The 18,009-nt window shown below is 41.5% G+C and overlaps 1 protein-coding gene across 1 annotated transcript in view; it reads right to left on the reverse strand.

Moving 5' to 3' along the window:
- Positions 1–18,009, reverse strand: part of SPPL2A (signal peptide peptidase like 2A) — a 33,311-nt gene continuing 15,302 nt past the window's right edge. The window contains exons 9-16 of the mRNA XM_070953309.1: positions 17,007–17,088; positions 15,946–16,020; positions 14,826–14,882; positions 14,339–14,392; positions 13,779–13,878; positions 11,953–12,030; positions 10,240–10,400; positions 1–1,788 (exon numbers count right to left, since the gene is read on the reverse strand). Of these exons, the coding sequence (XP_070809410.1) occupies positions 1,723–1,788; positions 10,240–10,400; positions 11,953–12,030; positions 13,779–13,878; positions 14,339–14,392; positions 14,826–14,882; positions 15,946–16,020; positions 17,007–17,088 (673 nt within the window). The 3' untranslated portion in view covers positions 1–1,722. The remainder of the gene's footprint in view (positions 1,789–10,239; positions 10,401–11,952; positions 12,031–13,778; positions 13,879–14,338; positions 14,393–14,825; positions 14,883–15,945; positions 16,021–17,006; positions 17,089–18,009) is intronic.

Genomic DNA, 18,009 nt, shown 5'->3' on the forward strand with positions numbered 1-18,009 from the left:
GTTTGAAGACCTCTGGTCTACAAATTTAGAGGAAATTCTTGCTTTATGGATCTGCCTTCTCTTGTGGAGATTGACCTTACAAGTATGCAACTAGTAAAAAGAATAGCAAGTGCTTTTAAATTGCTTTTCAGACTTGTTCTCATTAGCTTAAATGAAGTTTCATTTAAAGGAAGCCTATTTCTCCTGAGTGAAAACATCATAAAAAAAGTTATTTCAAAAGCTTCCAGTCTCTTCAGTTGATCTACAAGATCCATGTTACCTAATTATTCCAGCTTCTCCTAACTTGATGGTTTTTAAACATGTAGAATACAATTCCCAGAATTCTTAACAATATTCTGTAGCTGCAGTCCTATGATATGTGGAAGGCACCAAATGAGGAAGTTTATGTTACACTGTTGTTCTTATATTACATCTGAACTAAAGCATTGCCAAGTCTTTTTTCCCATTTTTTTTCTTTTACACATTCCTCCAAGTATCTTTGGTTTAAAACTATGTTGGTGCTCAAAGTTACCAAACTTCTGGTTCATCAGCACTTCCAAGAGATGTTAAAAGTGGGAAATCTCTTTCAAATCAAAATGCTAGAGCTGAATTTATTCTATTAACGTTATGACGACTGTTATAAAAGCTTTGTACTAGGGCATAGGTTGAAATAAAAATTCAAATGATGGACGTGTTACAGTGATGACAATAAAAGATCAGTTAGGGAGAACTAAAAATGAGCCTCTGATTTTGAAACTTAAGACTTTTATTAATTGTGCTTATGTTTAAAGAGGAAAACTAAGTTTCTGGTTTTTGTATATTCCTTCCAATTTTTCTCTTAAGTATTTTAAAAAATAATATTCATTAGCTCACAATGGATTAAGTACAGGAACTCCTAATTATGACAATAATGAGTGAATGGGCTCTTCTCAGCTGATTCTTTGTCCATTTTACTCATTTTATAATTTCACACCCCTCTACATTATACATTATAACTTGTATTATTATACGGGCGAGAACCCGTTTTGATGCCACAGGTTGTATATCTTTTTTCTTTCAACCACTGAAGGTCAAAAGATTTGTGACAGTGACATTGCTACAAAATGGAAAGGACCGGGCCGAACATTTCAGTTTTTTTAGGGTTTGATAAGGTTAAAAAAAATGGGAATGTTGAGGCCTTAATGCCTCTGTTTTTCTCTTTTGGGGGACAATCATTGGATGCAATCAAATATACATTTTGCTGCAGAATATTGGCATCAACCTGGACTTCTGGGAACTGTACTCATAGGATTACATGGTTGCATGTAACTCTAAGTTGCCCATTGTTACTTTCTCATATTTGCATAGTAACCCATGGCATTTCCTGCTAGCTGGACCTCCGATAAGACACTTCTGGTCTGCATTATTCTGCTCCTAAATGCTTCAAACAAAGATTTAGGTGGAAAGCCTGAGATCCAGGAGCAAATTGGACCATCAATTAGAAATACTATCTATCTCATAGGCCACAAACTTGAATTGAAGCAAGGCACAGGTTTATTGAATATGGTTTGGTACCTCGAGAGATAACATGTTCTAACAATTCTGAGAATATCAATAGTAAACTTTTCACAAAAATATATGTGCAAGTGTAAAAAAAAGGCGATTCTTTTCATAATAAAGTGTATGAAATATTCCAGTTTAAAAATTAAACCAGTCTCTATTATTTGAGTAGAAAAACCATAGTACATTATTTTTGGTGATGCGTTATTGTCCCTCATGGTGTTGGGTGGCTTGTGTGACATTTTCTTCATTAGAAGCAGAAGTCATCACCTGGGCATAAAAGAAATGGTATGTTAGTAATCAAATTGCTGGCTTTGTATTTTCGTTAGGCAATTACAAGGATAGCAATATAATAAATATGATAGTATACAGCCCAGGACCAAAGATAAAGAAGGTTTGTCTAAGTGAATAATCGAAGCCTTCATTCCCAAGCAACAAAACAAACACTAAAATTTTACTATTGGTTTACAAATTCGTGTATTTGTAAAAGTGTGAGTAGAATGATTTGCACGAGAAATTAAAAATGATTGGTTCATCTTTTCAGGAACCCCTGGAAAATAAACCGAGCAAAAACGTTAGATGTTCTCAACCAAATACCGTGTTTCCCTGAAAATAAAACCCTGTCTTATATTTTTGAACCCTGAAATAAAGCCTTATTTTCGGGGAGGTCTTATTATTTTGGCGTGGAGCAAAATGGGGCTCTTCTTGCCATCTTACCTGATTTCCAGCTCTGTGTTTAAATATTTTTGGGGAGGGCTTATTTTCGGGGGGGAGCTTATTTTAGTGCATGCGCTCCAAAGTCCCATTGGGCTTATTATCAGGGGATGTCTTATTTTTGGGGAAACGGGGTACAATTTGCTGTACTTTATACACGTAGCACATGGAACTAAACAATAAGATGCTTAAAACAGCATTCAAAACTATCTCTATTATAGTAGAGAAGCTTTACTTAAAAACTGTTGGGAGGCTCTAAAAACAAATTGATTCATGGGAAGAGGAAAACAATTTCTGCTTAAAGTCAGAAATAGACGAAAACAGAAGCACCCATTGGGTTATGTAATTACAGAACACAACTGTTGGACTCAGGTAACCGCAGGAGTCAAAAAAAGGGGGGTTAGTTTGAGACACAGCAAATTGTGTGAATTATGATTTAGTCAATAACATGCAGACCAGGTTCACATGTTTGGTTAATCATGATTTATTATCATGATTAACCAAACATGCGAACTTGGTCTACATATTCCTAAAGTATCTTCCCTCTTACCAGTGGTGAAATCTAAAATTTGTTACTACCGGTTCTGTGGGCGTGGCTTGTGGGGGGTAATGTGACTGGGTGGGTGTGGCTATTTTTTTTTTTTTTTACTTTTAAAACCATTTTTTCTATAACCTCTTCGGCAAAGAGGTTGTGAAAAGATGCTTTCAAAAGGCTCTGACGATCCCAGCTGAGTTGCCTGATCGGCAGAGACATTTTTTCTTTTAAATGCCTCTGACGATCAGGCAACTCAGCTTGGATCGTCAGAGGCATTTAAAAGAAAAAAAGGGTTTTTTTCTTTTAAAAGCCTTTGATGATCCCAGCTGAGCGATCATCAGAGGCTTTTTTTTTTTTTTTTACTTTTAAAAGCATTTTTTCGGCCAAAGAGGTTGTAGAAAAAATGCTTTTAAAAATAAAAAAAAGCCTCTGATGATTGTGCGGCTCAGCGGGGCAGGGGGGCGGGGCAGGGAGTTTTGCTACCGGTTCTCTGAACCACCCGCCTCCATCGCTACCGGATCAGACGATCCGGTCCAAACCGGGAGCATTTCATCCCTGCCTCTTACTAATTATATACTCTTACTATCCAACTATGAGAGGAAAAAAAAGCTGTTATCACTCACAAAATCAGGAGCTGATATCTTAGTGCTGGAGAAAAAAAACCTAGGACTTAAAAAACAAAACAAATGCCCATAACTCCTCAGAAAGCAAAGAACCAACCAACCAACAAACAAACAGGTACAGTCATTAGTTCTCTTGAAGTTAATCAATATTTTCTAAAAAGCCAATGGGGGAGGGAATGCTTTTCTGCAATGTAGTTTTTCCAGAAAATCTGTGAAGCCAAAGTGGGTGGGGCTTTTAAAAAAAAAATGCAAGGGATGAACATGCCTCCTTTGCTTCTGTTTTAATGAGTCAAATATTTTCCTGGGTGAGTTAATTCCTATGGGTTTCTTAAAAAAAGGGATGGATGCCAAATAAATCTGAATCAGTAGCACGGTAAGAGTTTGGATATACTCTTCCATCTTAAACTGGATCAAGACATGAGGCTAGGGTAGCCTGCAGCTCACCTGTTGAAGAAAACAGGGCATCTAAATCTGGGCTCTCCAAATTCGGCAACTTTAAGGCTAATAAAAAAGAGAATATTTGTAGCTCAGGGTTGAAATGAGGGGTCCTTGATGCTCTCTGTTGCTTTCTTGCAAACATTCCATGATCCAAACTAGATAACATCATCAGGGCTAGTGACGATGATGTCGATGTTCATGATGATGATTAGCACTGATGATGTTACTTAGCTTGGGTCATGAAACGCCTGCATCCAAACTCAAGAGAGCACCAAGGACCCCTAATTTTAAGACTTGTGGACTTCAACTCTCAGAATTCCCCCAGCCAACATGTTGCCAGGATTGCTGATCCCTGATCAAAGCAGAGGCTGCTAGAGAGATAACAGTTCTAGTCTTTCAAACATCTGACTCTTAACGCATGTCATCCTACACAAGAAGTCTCCCAAAAATGTGGCTGGAAAAGCAATCGAGGCTCTTTTTGCAAAAACGGCATCCCAACCCAGAAAAATCCAGGGGGGGGGGGGAAGAAATCAGTGACCGTGACATGATTAAACTGAAGGACAGGGCAAACAGGCCCAGTCTGAAAAATGTGGCACTGATCTCGTTCATGGACAGAATGCTGGTATCCGATTCTTTCCAGGTCAAGAATCAAACCAAGTGCAGACTGAAAAAACATGCTGCCAGTTTGAGCCAAAAATAAACACGGGGAGGCAGGAAGTGGATGAGGCAACTGTTAAACCTTCAAGCTAATTTTTATTTGCTAGCTGGCTCCATCAACTCAAATACAGAGGCATGCTGTTGTAGGGGTGGGTGGGGGTGGAGAGGAGGCCAGCGTTCTTGGTTCAGCAGCCTCAGAGCTTGGCATGTGCGAACACCACGGGCTTATAAAAGCATCCATTGCAATTTGTGAATGGTAAAAATCAGCCTCCCAAGAACCGGTTACAGTTGTAATGGCTGGCAGGCAAAGGTAGGTTTGGAAATATGTCGGAAATAACGGCTGACGTTCCAAAGAGGCCTTTTCTATGACCAGCAGAAATCAAGACAAAATATCTTTATTCCTTCCATTTATTCCCTTCCTTTCTACCCCAGGAATATTTAAGGCAACGCACAAGTATGAACGCTGTACAATTTATTGTGATGCAGAGCTGAACGGAAGTTTCTAGAGCAGGGGTGCCAAGCTTGCGGCCCGCGGTCGAGATGTGTCACATGCTGGCCCCACCCCCACCCAGTTTAGCAAAGGGGGGGAAGTCCCCATACGTCACGTGACGCTGCCGTGACGACGCGAATTTGACACCCCTATTCTAGAGGGAGAGAAAAATATCTGGCGTACCTACTTCCACTTAAACACCAAGCCCATAAAAAATACAGATTATTTTTATAACATTTTCTAAGCTATCACATGGGTTCTTTGGCTGATTCAGCATTGATCATCCTCGCTAAGTTAGACTAAAAGGGCCGGATGGAAAAACACAAATAGGCAAAAAAAAACTTGGTGATTATTAAGCTTTAACGGTGCAACAGGTTCCAAAGACCTGAAAGCAGATTTCAGGAAACCCCAGAAAGAATCTATTTACATTTATCCACATGCCTAACTGGAAATAGGACCAAACAGCAAGCTCCAAATAGCATCATTCTTTGTGCCACTATAATTTTAGGGCAATGAGAATGCAACAATGAAAAGGCAGGACAGTATATTGGCTCGAGTATCAAGATCTGTGCCATTTTTAAGATTTCCAAAAATATCCATCAAATCACTGCTTAGCAAACACATTGGGTGTCTTTGCAAAAAAAATAAAAAAATCTGGTCGGGTGGGAAATTTGTTCAGAAACTGCATCACAAGATCGCTTGTGACACTTTGAAGTGAAGGTTTGTTTGTGTCTCAAATATGACGAGAACAAAACAAGAGTGTTTTTCCCCCAGGGAGCAAATCTTTTTAAAAGGCTCCTCTGGCAAACAAGGGTTAATTCGAGTTCAGGTAACCTGGGAGGGTAAACTGCCTCTAAAATAGGACTTCGGGTATTCCCACTCAGCAAATTTGAACGTAATACCTGACAGTTCATCAGTTCATCAAAAAGTCAATGGGGACTTTTCCCCCGTTTTTCACTTAAAAAGATTCCACCACTTGGTGCTGAATGTTAATAAGTTGGTTGAATCACACCGCCTGAACTTGCAGGAAATAAAAGCGTGTGTGGACTTTTGCTTTTAAAAAGCGCAAGGTAGATAGGAAAGTCGAACAAAAAGATTGCTTGCCGCTGAGAATTTACAGACTAGATTAAAGGTCTCGCTGAACTGAGCCTTGCTCGAACTGCCTTCAAATTCTCATGCCACGGAGTTAGGATTTTCATTCCAGACTAAGTCGTGCTGACACAAAGATCCAAAGTTCAAAGCAATTTAAATCCTTGCTTGCCGAGAAAAGAATATGAAACTATCGCTATGGCAACGTTAAGTACTTCTAAAGAATGAAACTTGCCGTTTGAGATACGAGTACTCGGTAGTTAGTTTAGAAGTGGGAGCGAAGTAGTAGGGCCAGGGGACTCCCATTAGAAATATGTATTTCCCAGGCTGAGCTTTTAAATGTGGCTCGGGAAGTGAGACGAGAAAAGAGGCACAAAGTACATATTGAACTAAGCTACGCTGCTCTGGTTCCGACAGCAATGATTGCCTCCCCAACCTCTGTGTAAACATTCAGCTGCACGATCCCCCATTATCTGTGAACAGGCCTGTGAGTTCACTAGTTCACAGGAAAGGGGCTAAAAGGAAAACAAAGAAGGCCCCTCACTCTTGTGACTTTGGGGGATTTATTGGCTTTAGAACTGGTTCCGTTAAGTGAAATTCTTGGGAGCTCATCCTGTCCATTTCAATCAATCTCTTTTTAAGGGGGCCAAAACTGTGCATAGAAAAGAATTGTTTGCCAGTTTTAGGCAGGTGCCAAACTTTCTGATCTCCATGGGAATATCAAAAGCAGGACCAAATCATCAGATGACCTTCAAATCCTTGGTGTCACACCTTATTGCCAATTTGGTCAAGATAGAACGTAATTCTGTCTTGGCTTCCTCTTTTTTTCACCGTTTCCCTTTTTCTCTTTTCTTCTCTCCACCCATTCACTACAGTTGGGTAGATTTCATATGCTCTGGATATATAAATTATACTCTGGGCTTCTTGACAAAATAGCGATAGCACTTAGACTTATATACCGCTTCACAGTGCTTTACAGCCCTCTCTAAGCGGTTTACAGAATCAGCCTCTTGCCCCCAACCACCTGGGTCCTCATTTTACCCTCCTTGGAAGGATGGAAGGCTGAGTCAACCCTGAGCCTGGTGAGATTTGAACTGCCAAATTGAAGGCAGCCAGCAGTCAGCAGAAGTAGCCTGCAGTACTGCACTCTAACCACTGCGCCACCGTGGCTCAAATGGACTATGACCCACAAAAGCTTAGCCTGCAATTGTCAGTTTTTAACCGGATCATTTTAAAATCAAGAAGAGAGAATGACTTCACCTGTCTTAACCGCTATACCTAGGTATTTGACCCACGTTAAGAGTGCACATCATCTTTGATCAGTTTCAGAATCCCATTCAGGTCCTCTAGGGAGGGTCAAGGGAGGAGGTAAAGACCATGGAAGGTGACAAGGAGCTGGAGAAGAAGATGCAAACAAGTTGGACAGCACGGAGCAGAGTTGGCAGAAGGCTGCAAATGCTGGGTAACAGCAAATGAGATGGAGAACCTTCGGGTAGGGAGTAAGGAGTAGAGTCAGGGGTCTTGCATAAAAGGATTTGGGTGAAGGCAACATCTGGGATGGGGAAACTGTAGAACAGCCAAGCCAATAGGTAGATATGCAGGTGACACAGAAACAAAGCAGTTGAGGACATGGAAAGAAGAAGCAGAAACAGAAAGGAGAATAGAGTCAGATACACGGAAAAGCAACGTAGGCATGGCGAAAAATAAAGTGGAAGAGAAGCAGGGAATACAGCAAAAAATGGATCCTGTAGGCCAGGGGTCTCCAACCTTGGCAACTTTACGACTTGTGGATTTCAACTCCCAGAATTCCTCAGACAGCGCATGCTGGCTGAGGAATTCTGGGAGTTGAAGTCCACAAGTCGTAAAGTTGCCAAGGTTGGAGACCCTTGCTGTAGGTGACCGAAGGAAGGGGGCAAAGGGCATTTCAAACTGGCCCTGACCCTTTCAGACCTACTTTTTCTGCCCCCCTGGTCTCCTTCAAAAGACATTCTCTTGCGGCAATGGTGAAGATTTACTTTATTTGCTCTTAAGATTACGGAGAGCCGGCTTGGTAGAGCGGATTAAGGCACCAGGCTAAAAAAAACAGGGAGATTGTGAACTTTAATCCCCCCCTTAGGCGCAAAACCAGCTGGACAACTTAGAGCCAGTCATTCTCTCTCGACCAACAGCAAAACACTTCCAAAAACGTTGCCAAGCAGTCCCAAGGAGTCAAGAGTGACTTGAAGGCCCACCCACTATCAGACCAATTCTCTCATATATATTTTTTTCCCCCAGAGCTCTAGGCAGCACAGGTAGTATCCACGCCTTCAAATTATTATGTCTACGGTCACAACAGTCTTGCGAGCTATGTTGGACTAAGGGGCACCGAATGGGTCAGCATCGGGCAGGGAATTATTTAATTTAATTTAATTTAATTTCGAATTTATATACCGCCCTTCTCCCTGAGGACTCAGGGCGGTGTACAGCCAAGATAAGAAACATAGAATACAAATATTAAAACATTTAAAAATATATATAAAATTTGGCCCAAAAAATTAAAAATCGCAGACTAATTAAAGGATTTAAAAATTTTAAAAATTTCTTCTTAAGCCAACCCGGCTTGCTGAAAAAGATAGGTTTTCAGGGAACGACGGAAGGCATTGAGGTCCTGGATTCTTCTTATCTCCGGGGGCAACTGATTCCAGAGGGTGGGAGCCCCCACAGAGAAAGCCCTCCCCCTGGGGGCCACCAGCCTACATTGTTTGGCTGATGGCACCCTGAGGAGGCCCTCTCTGTGGGAGCGCACGGGTCGATGGGAGGTCATCGGTAGCAGCAGGCGGTCTCGGAGATAGCTAGGCCCTATGCCATGGAGCGCTTTAAAGGTGATAACCAACACCTTGAAGCGCACCCGGAAGACCACCGGGAGCCAGTGCAGCTCACGCAGGAGTGGTGTTACATGGGAGCGCCATGTTGCTCCCATCACTACCCGCGCTGCTGCATTCTGGACCAGCTGGAGCCTCCGGGTGCTCTTCAAGGGGAGCCCCATGTAGAGAGCATTACAGTAGTCAAGGCGAGAGGTGACGAGGGCGTGAGTGACTGTGAATGCAATTATCACCACCAAGAGCGACCTGGTCGCTGAACTCGCCATTCCTAACCCAACAGCTAAGGTCAACTCTGGATCTCGCAAGCCAGGCCCTCTGTATGAAGAAGAACGAGCAGCAGCTGCTGTCCGCTACTATTTTGTCAGACTTGAACATTGGGCACTATCTAACAAAATGAAATTCAACGGTGAAAAATGTAAGGTTCTACATTTAGGCAAGAAAAACAAAATGCACAGGTACGGTATAGGTGGTACCTCGCTCAATACCCTGTTTCCCCCAAAATAAGACATCCCCTGATAATAAGCCCAATCGGGCTTTTGAGCGCATGGCAATAAGGCCAAGCGCTTATTTCAGGGTTCCAAAAAATATAAGACAGGGTCTTATTTTCGGGGAAGATGAAGGTGAGAGGGATCTTGGAGTCCTAGTGGACAACCATTTAGATATGAGCCAGCCATGTGCAGCAGCTGCCAAAAAAAGCCAACACAGTTCTAGGCTGTATAAACAGAGGGATAGAATCAAGATCACGTGAAGTGTTAATACCACTTTATAAGGCCTTGGTAAGGCCACACTTCGAATACTGCATCAAGTTTTGGTCCCCACATGTGGAGACTCTAGAAAGAGTGCAGAGAAGAGCAACCAAGATGATTAGGGGACTGGAGGCTAAAACATATGAAGAACGGTTGCAGGAACTGGGTATGTCTAGTTTAATGAAAAGAAGGACTAGGGGAGACATGATAGCAGTCTTCCAATATCTCAGGGGCTGCCACAAAGAAGAGGGAGTCAAGCTATTCTCCAACGCTCCTGAGGGCAGGACAAGAAGCAATGGGTAGAAACTAATCAAGGAGAGAAGCAACCTAGAACTAAGGAGAAATTTCCTGACAGTGAGAACAATTAATCAGTGGAACAACTTGCCTCCAGAAGTTGTGAATTCTCCAACACTGGAAGTTTTTAAGATGATGTTGGATAACCATTTGTCTGAAGTGGTGTAGGGTTTCCTGCCTAAGCAGGGGGTTGGACTAGAAGACCTCCAAGGTCCTTTCCAACTCTGTTATTCTATTCTATTCTACTCACAGGACCCGATTAGTCTCTCCTTACCTGATAGCTGTTACCGTTCCAGAATTTTCTCATCTCCTTGCGGTACAAAGCAACCAGGGCACAAGGGATGAGTGTGCAGGGCACTAAATAGAGAAGAGCTGGTTGAGCCTTATTCATGAATACTAGACAGACGAAGGTGACCACCATGCCGACACCATAAGCTGCAGAACAATAAGAAATTGAAATGAGAATAAAGATAATTAGAAAATCGGGGCTGCTCGAATACCACTTTAGATTGAACTGAAAAGGGAAACAACAGGAGAGAGGGGAAGGAGTAGAGAGAGAGGAAGGGAGAAGAGAGGAGAGGAGAGAAGAGGAGAAAGAAGAAAGGGAAAAGGAGAGGAAGAAAAGGGAGGGGAAAGAGGAGTAAAGGAGAAGGTTAGAAGGGGGGAAGAAGAGAGGAGTGAGGGAAGCGAAGGGGAAGTGGGAAAGAGAAGGAGAGAAAGAACGAAGGAAGTTGGAGACGAGAGAGGAAGGAAGAGAAGGGGAGGAGAAGAAGAAAGGTTGGAGTAAAGGTAAAGGGTAAAAGAGCAGTCCCGAAAAAGTTAAAATTAAAAATGAAAGTTAAAAGAAAAGATGAATGAAAAATGATGAAAATGACTGTATATGTAAATGTGTTTATGAGAAATAAAAATTAAAAATTAAAAAAAAAAAAAGCTGCAGAACAAGGCAAACATTAAAATAGTGTGAGCTGATTCCACGAGTGTTGGAATCTCTTTTTTTACTTTTTTAAAGCATTTTTTTACTACCAATTCACCCGAACTGGTAGTAAAAAAATGCTTAAAAAATAAAAAAAAAGTTCCGGCGATTGCGCATCACTCAGCTGATCGTCGGAAGTTTTTTTTTACATTTTTTTTACTACCGGTTCGGCAAACCACTAGCATTTTTTACTACCGGTTCAAGCGAACCGGCCCAAACCGGTAGCATTTCACCGCTGGTTCAAGCTACTTTATTGTTCTCTGCCTCTTATACAGGAATTTCCCCAGACTGATAGTTTTCATATGAAAACTACTAAAGCCCTAAGCATTCAGAAAGGGTCAGACCTAGCTGTCTTGTGTTTACATAGTGTCCAGGTGTATTCTGTGCTTCAGCCCTCCCAGCCAGTGTCAACTCGCAAAGCATCCCTGGCCTGCTCTCGAGTTGCCGTAGCCAGGGGGAATGGAAAACCGGCAAAATGGCACAGCAGTCAAAGACAGATGCACATTCCATGCTTATCTCTCTCAAGGCTGTATCCCAGGGTTACCTTCAGCAGCCGAGGGGAGTGACCTCTACAACCCATGAAATTGCTCCGTTGGCAAATGTGATTGATGACACACTCTGGGGGAAGGGGGGTAAACAGGGTCATAATTGGAACATAAATTACGTAGGGTTAGAGCTGGCTTCATTTGGGAACGTGCCGACATGAAGCTCCTAATAAATAACTGGATTTCTTTTGAAGCTTGGCTCGAGACTCATGATTTAATTAGGGCATCCTGCATCATTAAAACTATCAGAGATAGCTAGGAAAGGAGCAACGTACAGCGGGGTAAAGGTGAAATAATCTCTTAATCCACTAACCACCTCCAATATGGAACGCCTCCATCCAGGACCCCAGGCCAATTGGCAGAGTCAGGTTTTAAGGCTTCTCCTAAAAGGCCAAGAGGCTGGGGTCGGATCTCACCTCAAGGGGCACTCCTAATACCGTTTTTCAAAATAATGGTTAGGATAGATTACCTATGGTGCAGCAAATGTAATACACGGAGGAAGAGCTGGTTTGCACATCAAATCTGTTGCAGTACGCAACCAGGAGACCTTAAAAAAACAAAAACACAAAAAAAACCCACCCAAAATGAAAGACAGATCAGAGAGATTTTGTCAGGAACAAAATGATGTCATCAAAACAACAGGACTACACAATTAAGACCACAATTGAGCCCCAAAATTGATGCTGTTAAATAAGAAATTTGTTAAGAGAGTTTTGTCCCATTTTACGCCTTTTCTTGCCACATTTGTTAAGCGCATCACAGAGGTTTAGGAGAGCTGTAAATTTCATTATGCATGCTCATAATGCATAATGAATCATAATAAAATGATTTTATTATGAGCATAATGCTCATAATAAAATTATGCTCCCATAATTTTAACCTGGGGTCTATGAGTGCTTATAAATACCCTTGGACTAAGCAAAAACTCTGTATGTAGATTTTGGGAGGGGGGAACTAGATAGCACTGGCTTCTATTTCTAATTTTTCAGTCCCCCCCCCCGGCTTTATTTGTCTTTTCTGCCTTTCGTAAGTAAATAAATAAATATTTCAACGTCTACTTGGAAATCTGGCTGCAAATTATTGTTCTGGCAGTGGGGCCCACAGAATTCTATGGGTTGCATTTACCTATATTAGAATTTACTCTGCAGATCAGTGGTGGGTTTCAAAATTTTTTACTACCAGTTCTGGGGTGTGTGGCTTGGTGGGCGTGACTTGGTGGGTGTGGCTGGGTAAAGATACAGCAAAATCTCCATTCCCACCCCACTCCAGGGGAAGGATACTGTAAAATCTCCATTCCCTCCCCAATCCAGGGGAAGGTTACTGCAAAATCCCCATTTCCTCCTGATCAGCTGGGACTTGGGAGGCAGAGAATAGACGGGGGCGGGGCCAGTCAGAATTTTTACTACTGGTTCTCCGAACTATTCAAAATTTCCGCTACCGGTTCTCCAGAATTGGTCAGAACCTGCTGAAACCCACTTCTGCTGCAGATGCTCTGTTACAATAATTTTTATACTTGTTGAGAAAAAACAGTGAAACCAGAAGAGTAAACTCGGTCTCTCTCTTCCATGCAATATACATGTATAGGGTGTGTTTGTGTGAACAAAATGGCTTAGAAACCAGGAAACGTGCTATATGTGGACCGAAAATGTCCCACACGGTCATTATATGAAGAATTCTTTCCCTGTGTTGCCCGAAGCACCATGTTTAGGTTAGCAATAGCACTTAGATTATGTACCGCTTCACAGTGCTTTACAGCCATCTCTAAGCTGTTTATAGAGTCAGCATAATTGCCCCCAACAATCTGGGTCCTCGTTTTACCGACCTTGGAAGGATGGAAGGCTGAGTCAACCCATAGTTTAAAGCAGGGATGGGATTGAAAGATTTTAGCAACTGGTTCCCTACCCAGTTGTTGGGTGGGCGTGGCCATGGGGGCGTGGCCTACTCAGCCTCCTGCACCATGGGGGGGGGTTCGCCCTCCCCAGGCTCCAGAGGCTTTCCTCAAGCTTTCGTGAGGGCGAAAACAGCCTCCCCTGGCCTCCAGAGGCCCTCCGGAGGCCAGAAACAGGTCCATTTCCACACTTCCAGTAGGCCCGTTTTTTGCCCTCCCAGAGCCTCCGCGTGGGCCCTGCACTTATCTAGAATGATGAACAGGCCGTGTGGAGACTCCTGGGAGGGGTGGGATGGGCAGAGACAGTCAGTCCTTGCAACTACTGGTTCAGTGAACCAGATGTAAAATTAGCATCCGGTTTACTCAAACCAGTCTGAATCCCACAACTGGCTGAAAGAGATGCTTACCTGGAATAACAATATCACCAAATCCAAGTAATGAAAATGGCCTCATACACAACACTGCTGGTGACAAGTCCAACCTGGGCACCTTGAAGACCACGGGCAACTGAAAAACAGTGTTTTTTAAAAAAAAACCTGTAAAACCAATCCAAAGGATGTTTCATGAAAAATAAAATTTAATCAGAATCCTCTCCTCATCTAGTTTACACAGAAGAAGTGCTAACATTCAGAGAACAGCAACCAAGAAGCAGAGTGCACAAAAAAGTACGATCAAACACAAACGCCACGGAGGAAACATCTGGATTTAGCAGACAGACACCACTGACAAATGATTTGATAAAATGAGGAGCCCCGGGAAATGAAGAAAAAAAGATTTTTTAGCCTGATCAAAATTGATAGGGCAACACTTAAGATCTAAATCCTGAAGAAAATTAATGTGGAGAGAAGAGATAATCAGGTGGGTTTTTTTCCCCTGCCCCAAAGAATATTGATTTTTGGTTTTTTTTTAATTTTTTGGAAGTAGGCCATTGTAAATCCATGGAACGTATCTTAAACACAATCCTTACTTTCTCATGAGGAGCTGACTGTTCAGCAGAGGCATCCATCAAGTTTCCATCACTCTAGGATCAAACCCAAGTCAACAAGCATTTAATACTTGGAAGAAAAAAGATTTTAAAAATGGCTACATTTTGTAAGCAGTTTATATATTGGAATATTAAGGGCAATATCCAAGCACACTTTACACTGAGGAGGAAAAAGGCCAGTCCTATATTCGCTTTCTCTCTCCCCAAAAATTTAAGACAATGTTTCTTAACCTTGGCAACTTGGAAGATGGGTGGGACTTCAACTCTCAGAATTCCCCAGCCGGAAATTCTGGAAGTTGAAGTCCGTGCATTTTTAGGTTGCCAAGGTTGACGTTTGCCAGGATACTGTTTTTAAGAGATCTCTAAGATGCTTTCAGCATGTTTATGTACAACAAGTGCAATATGATAATGTAACCCAACCTGTGGAAACAGAAGCTACTGGTTTTTTCAAAAGATTTAATATGCCTACCTTTTCACTGCTTTCAAGCGGTCCGAGTGCCACTTCAACCATGATGCTTTCTCCACTCTGAAAGTTTGAAAAAAGAATACAGATGCTGAAACGTTTATTCTGGAAATACTTAAAATATTAGGCATTTAAAAGTCAATGCATTTTTTTTTCAGCATTTTTCATTTTTTTTGGCCAGAACACTCCTTGGCAAACTCATATAAAATGGAATGAATTAGGGAACCATGATGGTTCATAATCCAATAAAGATTAACATGAGATGAGGACACTTTCAAAATAAAAAAAGCAAAATCAGAACAAACTTGAGAACCCAGTTGGTTCTGTGTGGGAACCAACCCAGTGTTCTTGCAGGAAATGCCAGCTGCAAGTGTATTTCACAAATTTATTAGAAACAAGCATCAAACTGGGCTGATTTAATGCCATTTCCATCGGGTCAGAAAAATGAAACATAAATCAAAACACCGAAAAGCACATGAAGCCTAAGCACATATTTTAAAATAAAATAAGCAGAAGGTTAAAAAAAGTAGATATGCAAATGTTTCTACGATAAATAAAATAATGGACTTTTTTTTTTGTCTTTATATTTTGAGAATTGGACTCCTGGATCTGAAATAAATTGTTTGGCATGTTTAAAAGTCCCCGGAATTAAGAGTCTGGGATATTATGTGGTTCACTTTATCTAGACCTTATTTTAATTTAATGGCATCACAGTGCCACACAAAGGCAACTGGTGGCATTAAACAACAGCCAATATTCTACAGCTAGTCCTTGACTTAAGACCTCAAATTGGCTCCAGAATTTCTGTTGCTAAGCAAGTCACCCACAATTTTGTGATCTTCCCCCCCCATCCCCACCCCGTGGTTGTTAAGCAAGTAACTTGTTAAGTGAATTGTGCGTCATTAAGCAAATTCCAGGTTTACCCATTGACTTTGCTTGCCAGATGTTGACTGGAAAGATCACAACTGGTGTTCACAAAACTCTGGGATGCTGCAACCATGATAAATACTTGTACACTTAAAACTTTCACTGTATTGGAGCATATTTTTCATAAAAACACTAAAACACCAAAAATCGAACCCGCTCTGCATGTTGAAAAGAATTGTTATAAAACCTGCATACTTACTTTTGTAATGTAAGGTGTGATGAAGACAAAAAACACATCATATAAGAGAAGGAGACCTAGAAGAATCACACATGACTAGAGAACAAAGAACAGGTGTTTATTTTTTAAACAAAACAAAACAAAACAAAAAAAACAAAATGTATGCAAAAGCCTTTCAAACTTAAAAAACATTCATTCCATATTTGGGGTTTCTGTTTCTTTTCTGTGGTCTTTCTAATAGTGGCCATAAATAGCTGCATAAATACAAATTCTTTGGACATAGAATAAACAGACTACAATCAAGGTTATCTTGTCCAGTGTATTCAATGGGTTAACTTTAAGTACCGTTTACTCTAGATTTAGCCCAACGATTGTGATTCAGTAAAAAAACAAAACAACCAATCAGAAAACAGATTACATAGCGAGTTTATTTTTAAAAAAGGAAACTGTAAGATATATAGATAGATAGATAGATAGATAGATAGATAGATAGATAGATAGATAGATATAATAGATTACTATTAATCTATTTCTAATTAATTAATTAATCTAATTCTGCCAACCTAGCAGTTCGAAAGCACATTAAAAAAAATGCAAGAAGAAAAATAAGGAAGGTAACAGTGTTCCTTGTGCCTTTGGCATTGAGTCATGCCGGCCACATGACCACGGAGACGTCTTCGGACAGTGCTGGCTCTTCAGTTTTGAAACAGAAATGAGCACCGCCCCCTAGAGTCGGGAACGACTAGCACATATGTGCGAGGGGAACCTTTACCTTAATATATATATATATATTATTTCAATATAACGCAATGATTGTATGCCTCTCTGTTTGATAGTTATTAACAATGGCTGAAAACACATTTCTTTCCTCAGCCTTACTGCCTGTATTAAGAGCAGCTGAAATCCAGCACCTCTCTAACATGTTTTGTCAAAGAAAGTTAACTGTAACGGGGAAAATCTTCCCGAGTTGCACTGAAGACAAAATTTAAGACTACGGCTGAGTGGCAGATTAAAATACTCCCTTTTCCTTCACTCTATCATTTACTGTGTCGGTAGAAGTTTAGCTAAATAAGTTACTGTACCTTGAAGTTGGGCATTTTGAGTGTTTTAATAAAGTTCAGACAGAAAGAAATTCCCAGGATGTTTTGTAAAATCCAAGCCCAGCTAAAATAAAAAAAAATAAAAAAGGTTATGTGTTAAGCACAGGAACAAGAATGCTACATACACTTGTTCAAACTTCAGATATAATCCTCAACATAATGAATAAAGGATAATGTTCCTCTGAGCATAACAGCACAGGCTTCCAAATAAATATACACACAGAAGGGTTGAGCAAGTGAAGAACTTATTGTCATTTAAAACAGGGGTCCCCAATCCCCGGTCCCTGGACTGGCACTGGGCCAGGCATGCCAGCAACAGGGTTGCACAAACAAGAGAGGTCCCATCTGCGAGATGCGGGCAGCATGGAAAACCACACTCCCGCCAGTCTGCAGAAAAGATTTTCTCCATGGAACCAGTCCCTGGCACCCAAAAGGTTCGGTGCCACTGATCTAAAACTAGGTTATCAAAAAGAGAAAACTTGATCCTTCTCACTGGTGACTCAGCCCTGCTGTTCTGACTTAGGCTTCCCCAGCAGCACGAAGCCGAGTCCTTGTCCCAATAAACCCCTTTTATATAATTTACAGTGAATTTCTCTCCAGCAAAGTCTTTCCTCTCCCACAGTCTTTCAAGATAGTTCACAATTACCGACCTTTTATCAGGCTTGGAGAGTGGCCAGGCTGATATCTTTCAGATGCCGCAATACTTGGCAAGAATGCAGGAATGAACTAATTGTCTCCTGTAAACACCCCTCCCCTTTCGCTCCTCTTTTATTCCCTCTGGGAGAGGCCATTCACCGTCCACCTGTGCCTTTACTCCCTAGTCGACCCTTGTTCTTTAGCTGTTCCCTTCATCTGGCAGCTCTGCGCATGCGCGCAATGGGAACAGGCTCCAGCTGTTCGTCTGCCTCACTGATGTCTGATTCCGAAGGCAGCTAGTAACTGTCATGTGGCCCTGGGTCCATCTCTGCCTCTGACGCAGAGCCCT

The sequence above is a fragment of the Pituophis catenifer genome, unplaced genomic scaffold, assembly GCF_029215685.1.
Source record: "Pituophis catenifer annectens isolate HBS135680 unplaced genomic scaffold, rPitCat1.0.hap2 SCAF_14, whole genome shotgun sequence".
NCBI lineage: Eukaryota > Metazoa > Chordata > Lepidosauria > Squamata > Colubridae > Pituophis > Pituophis catenifer.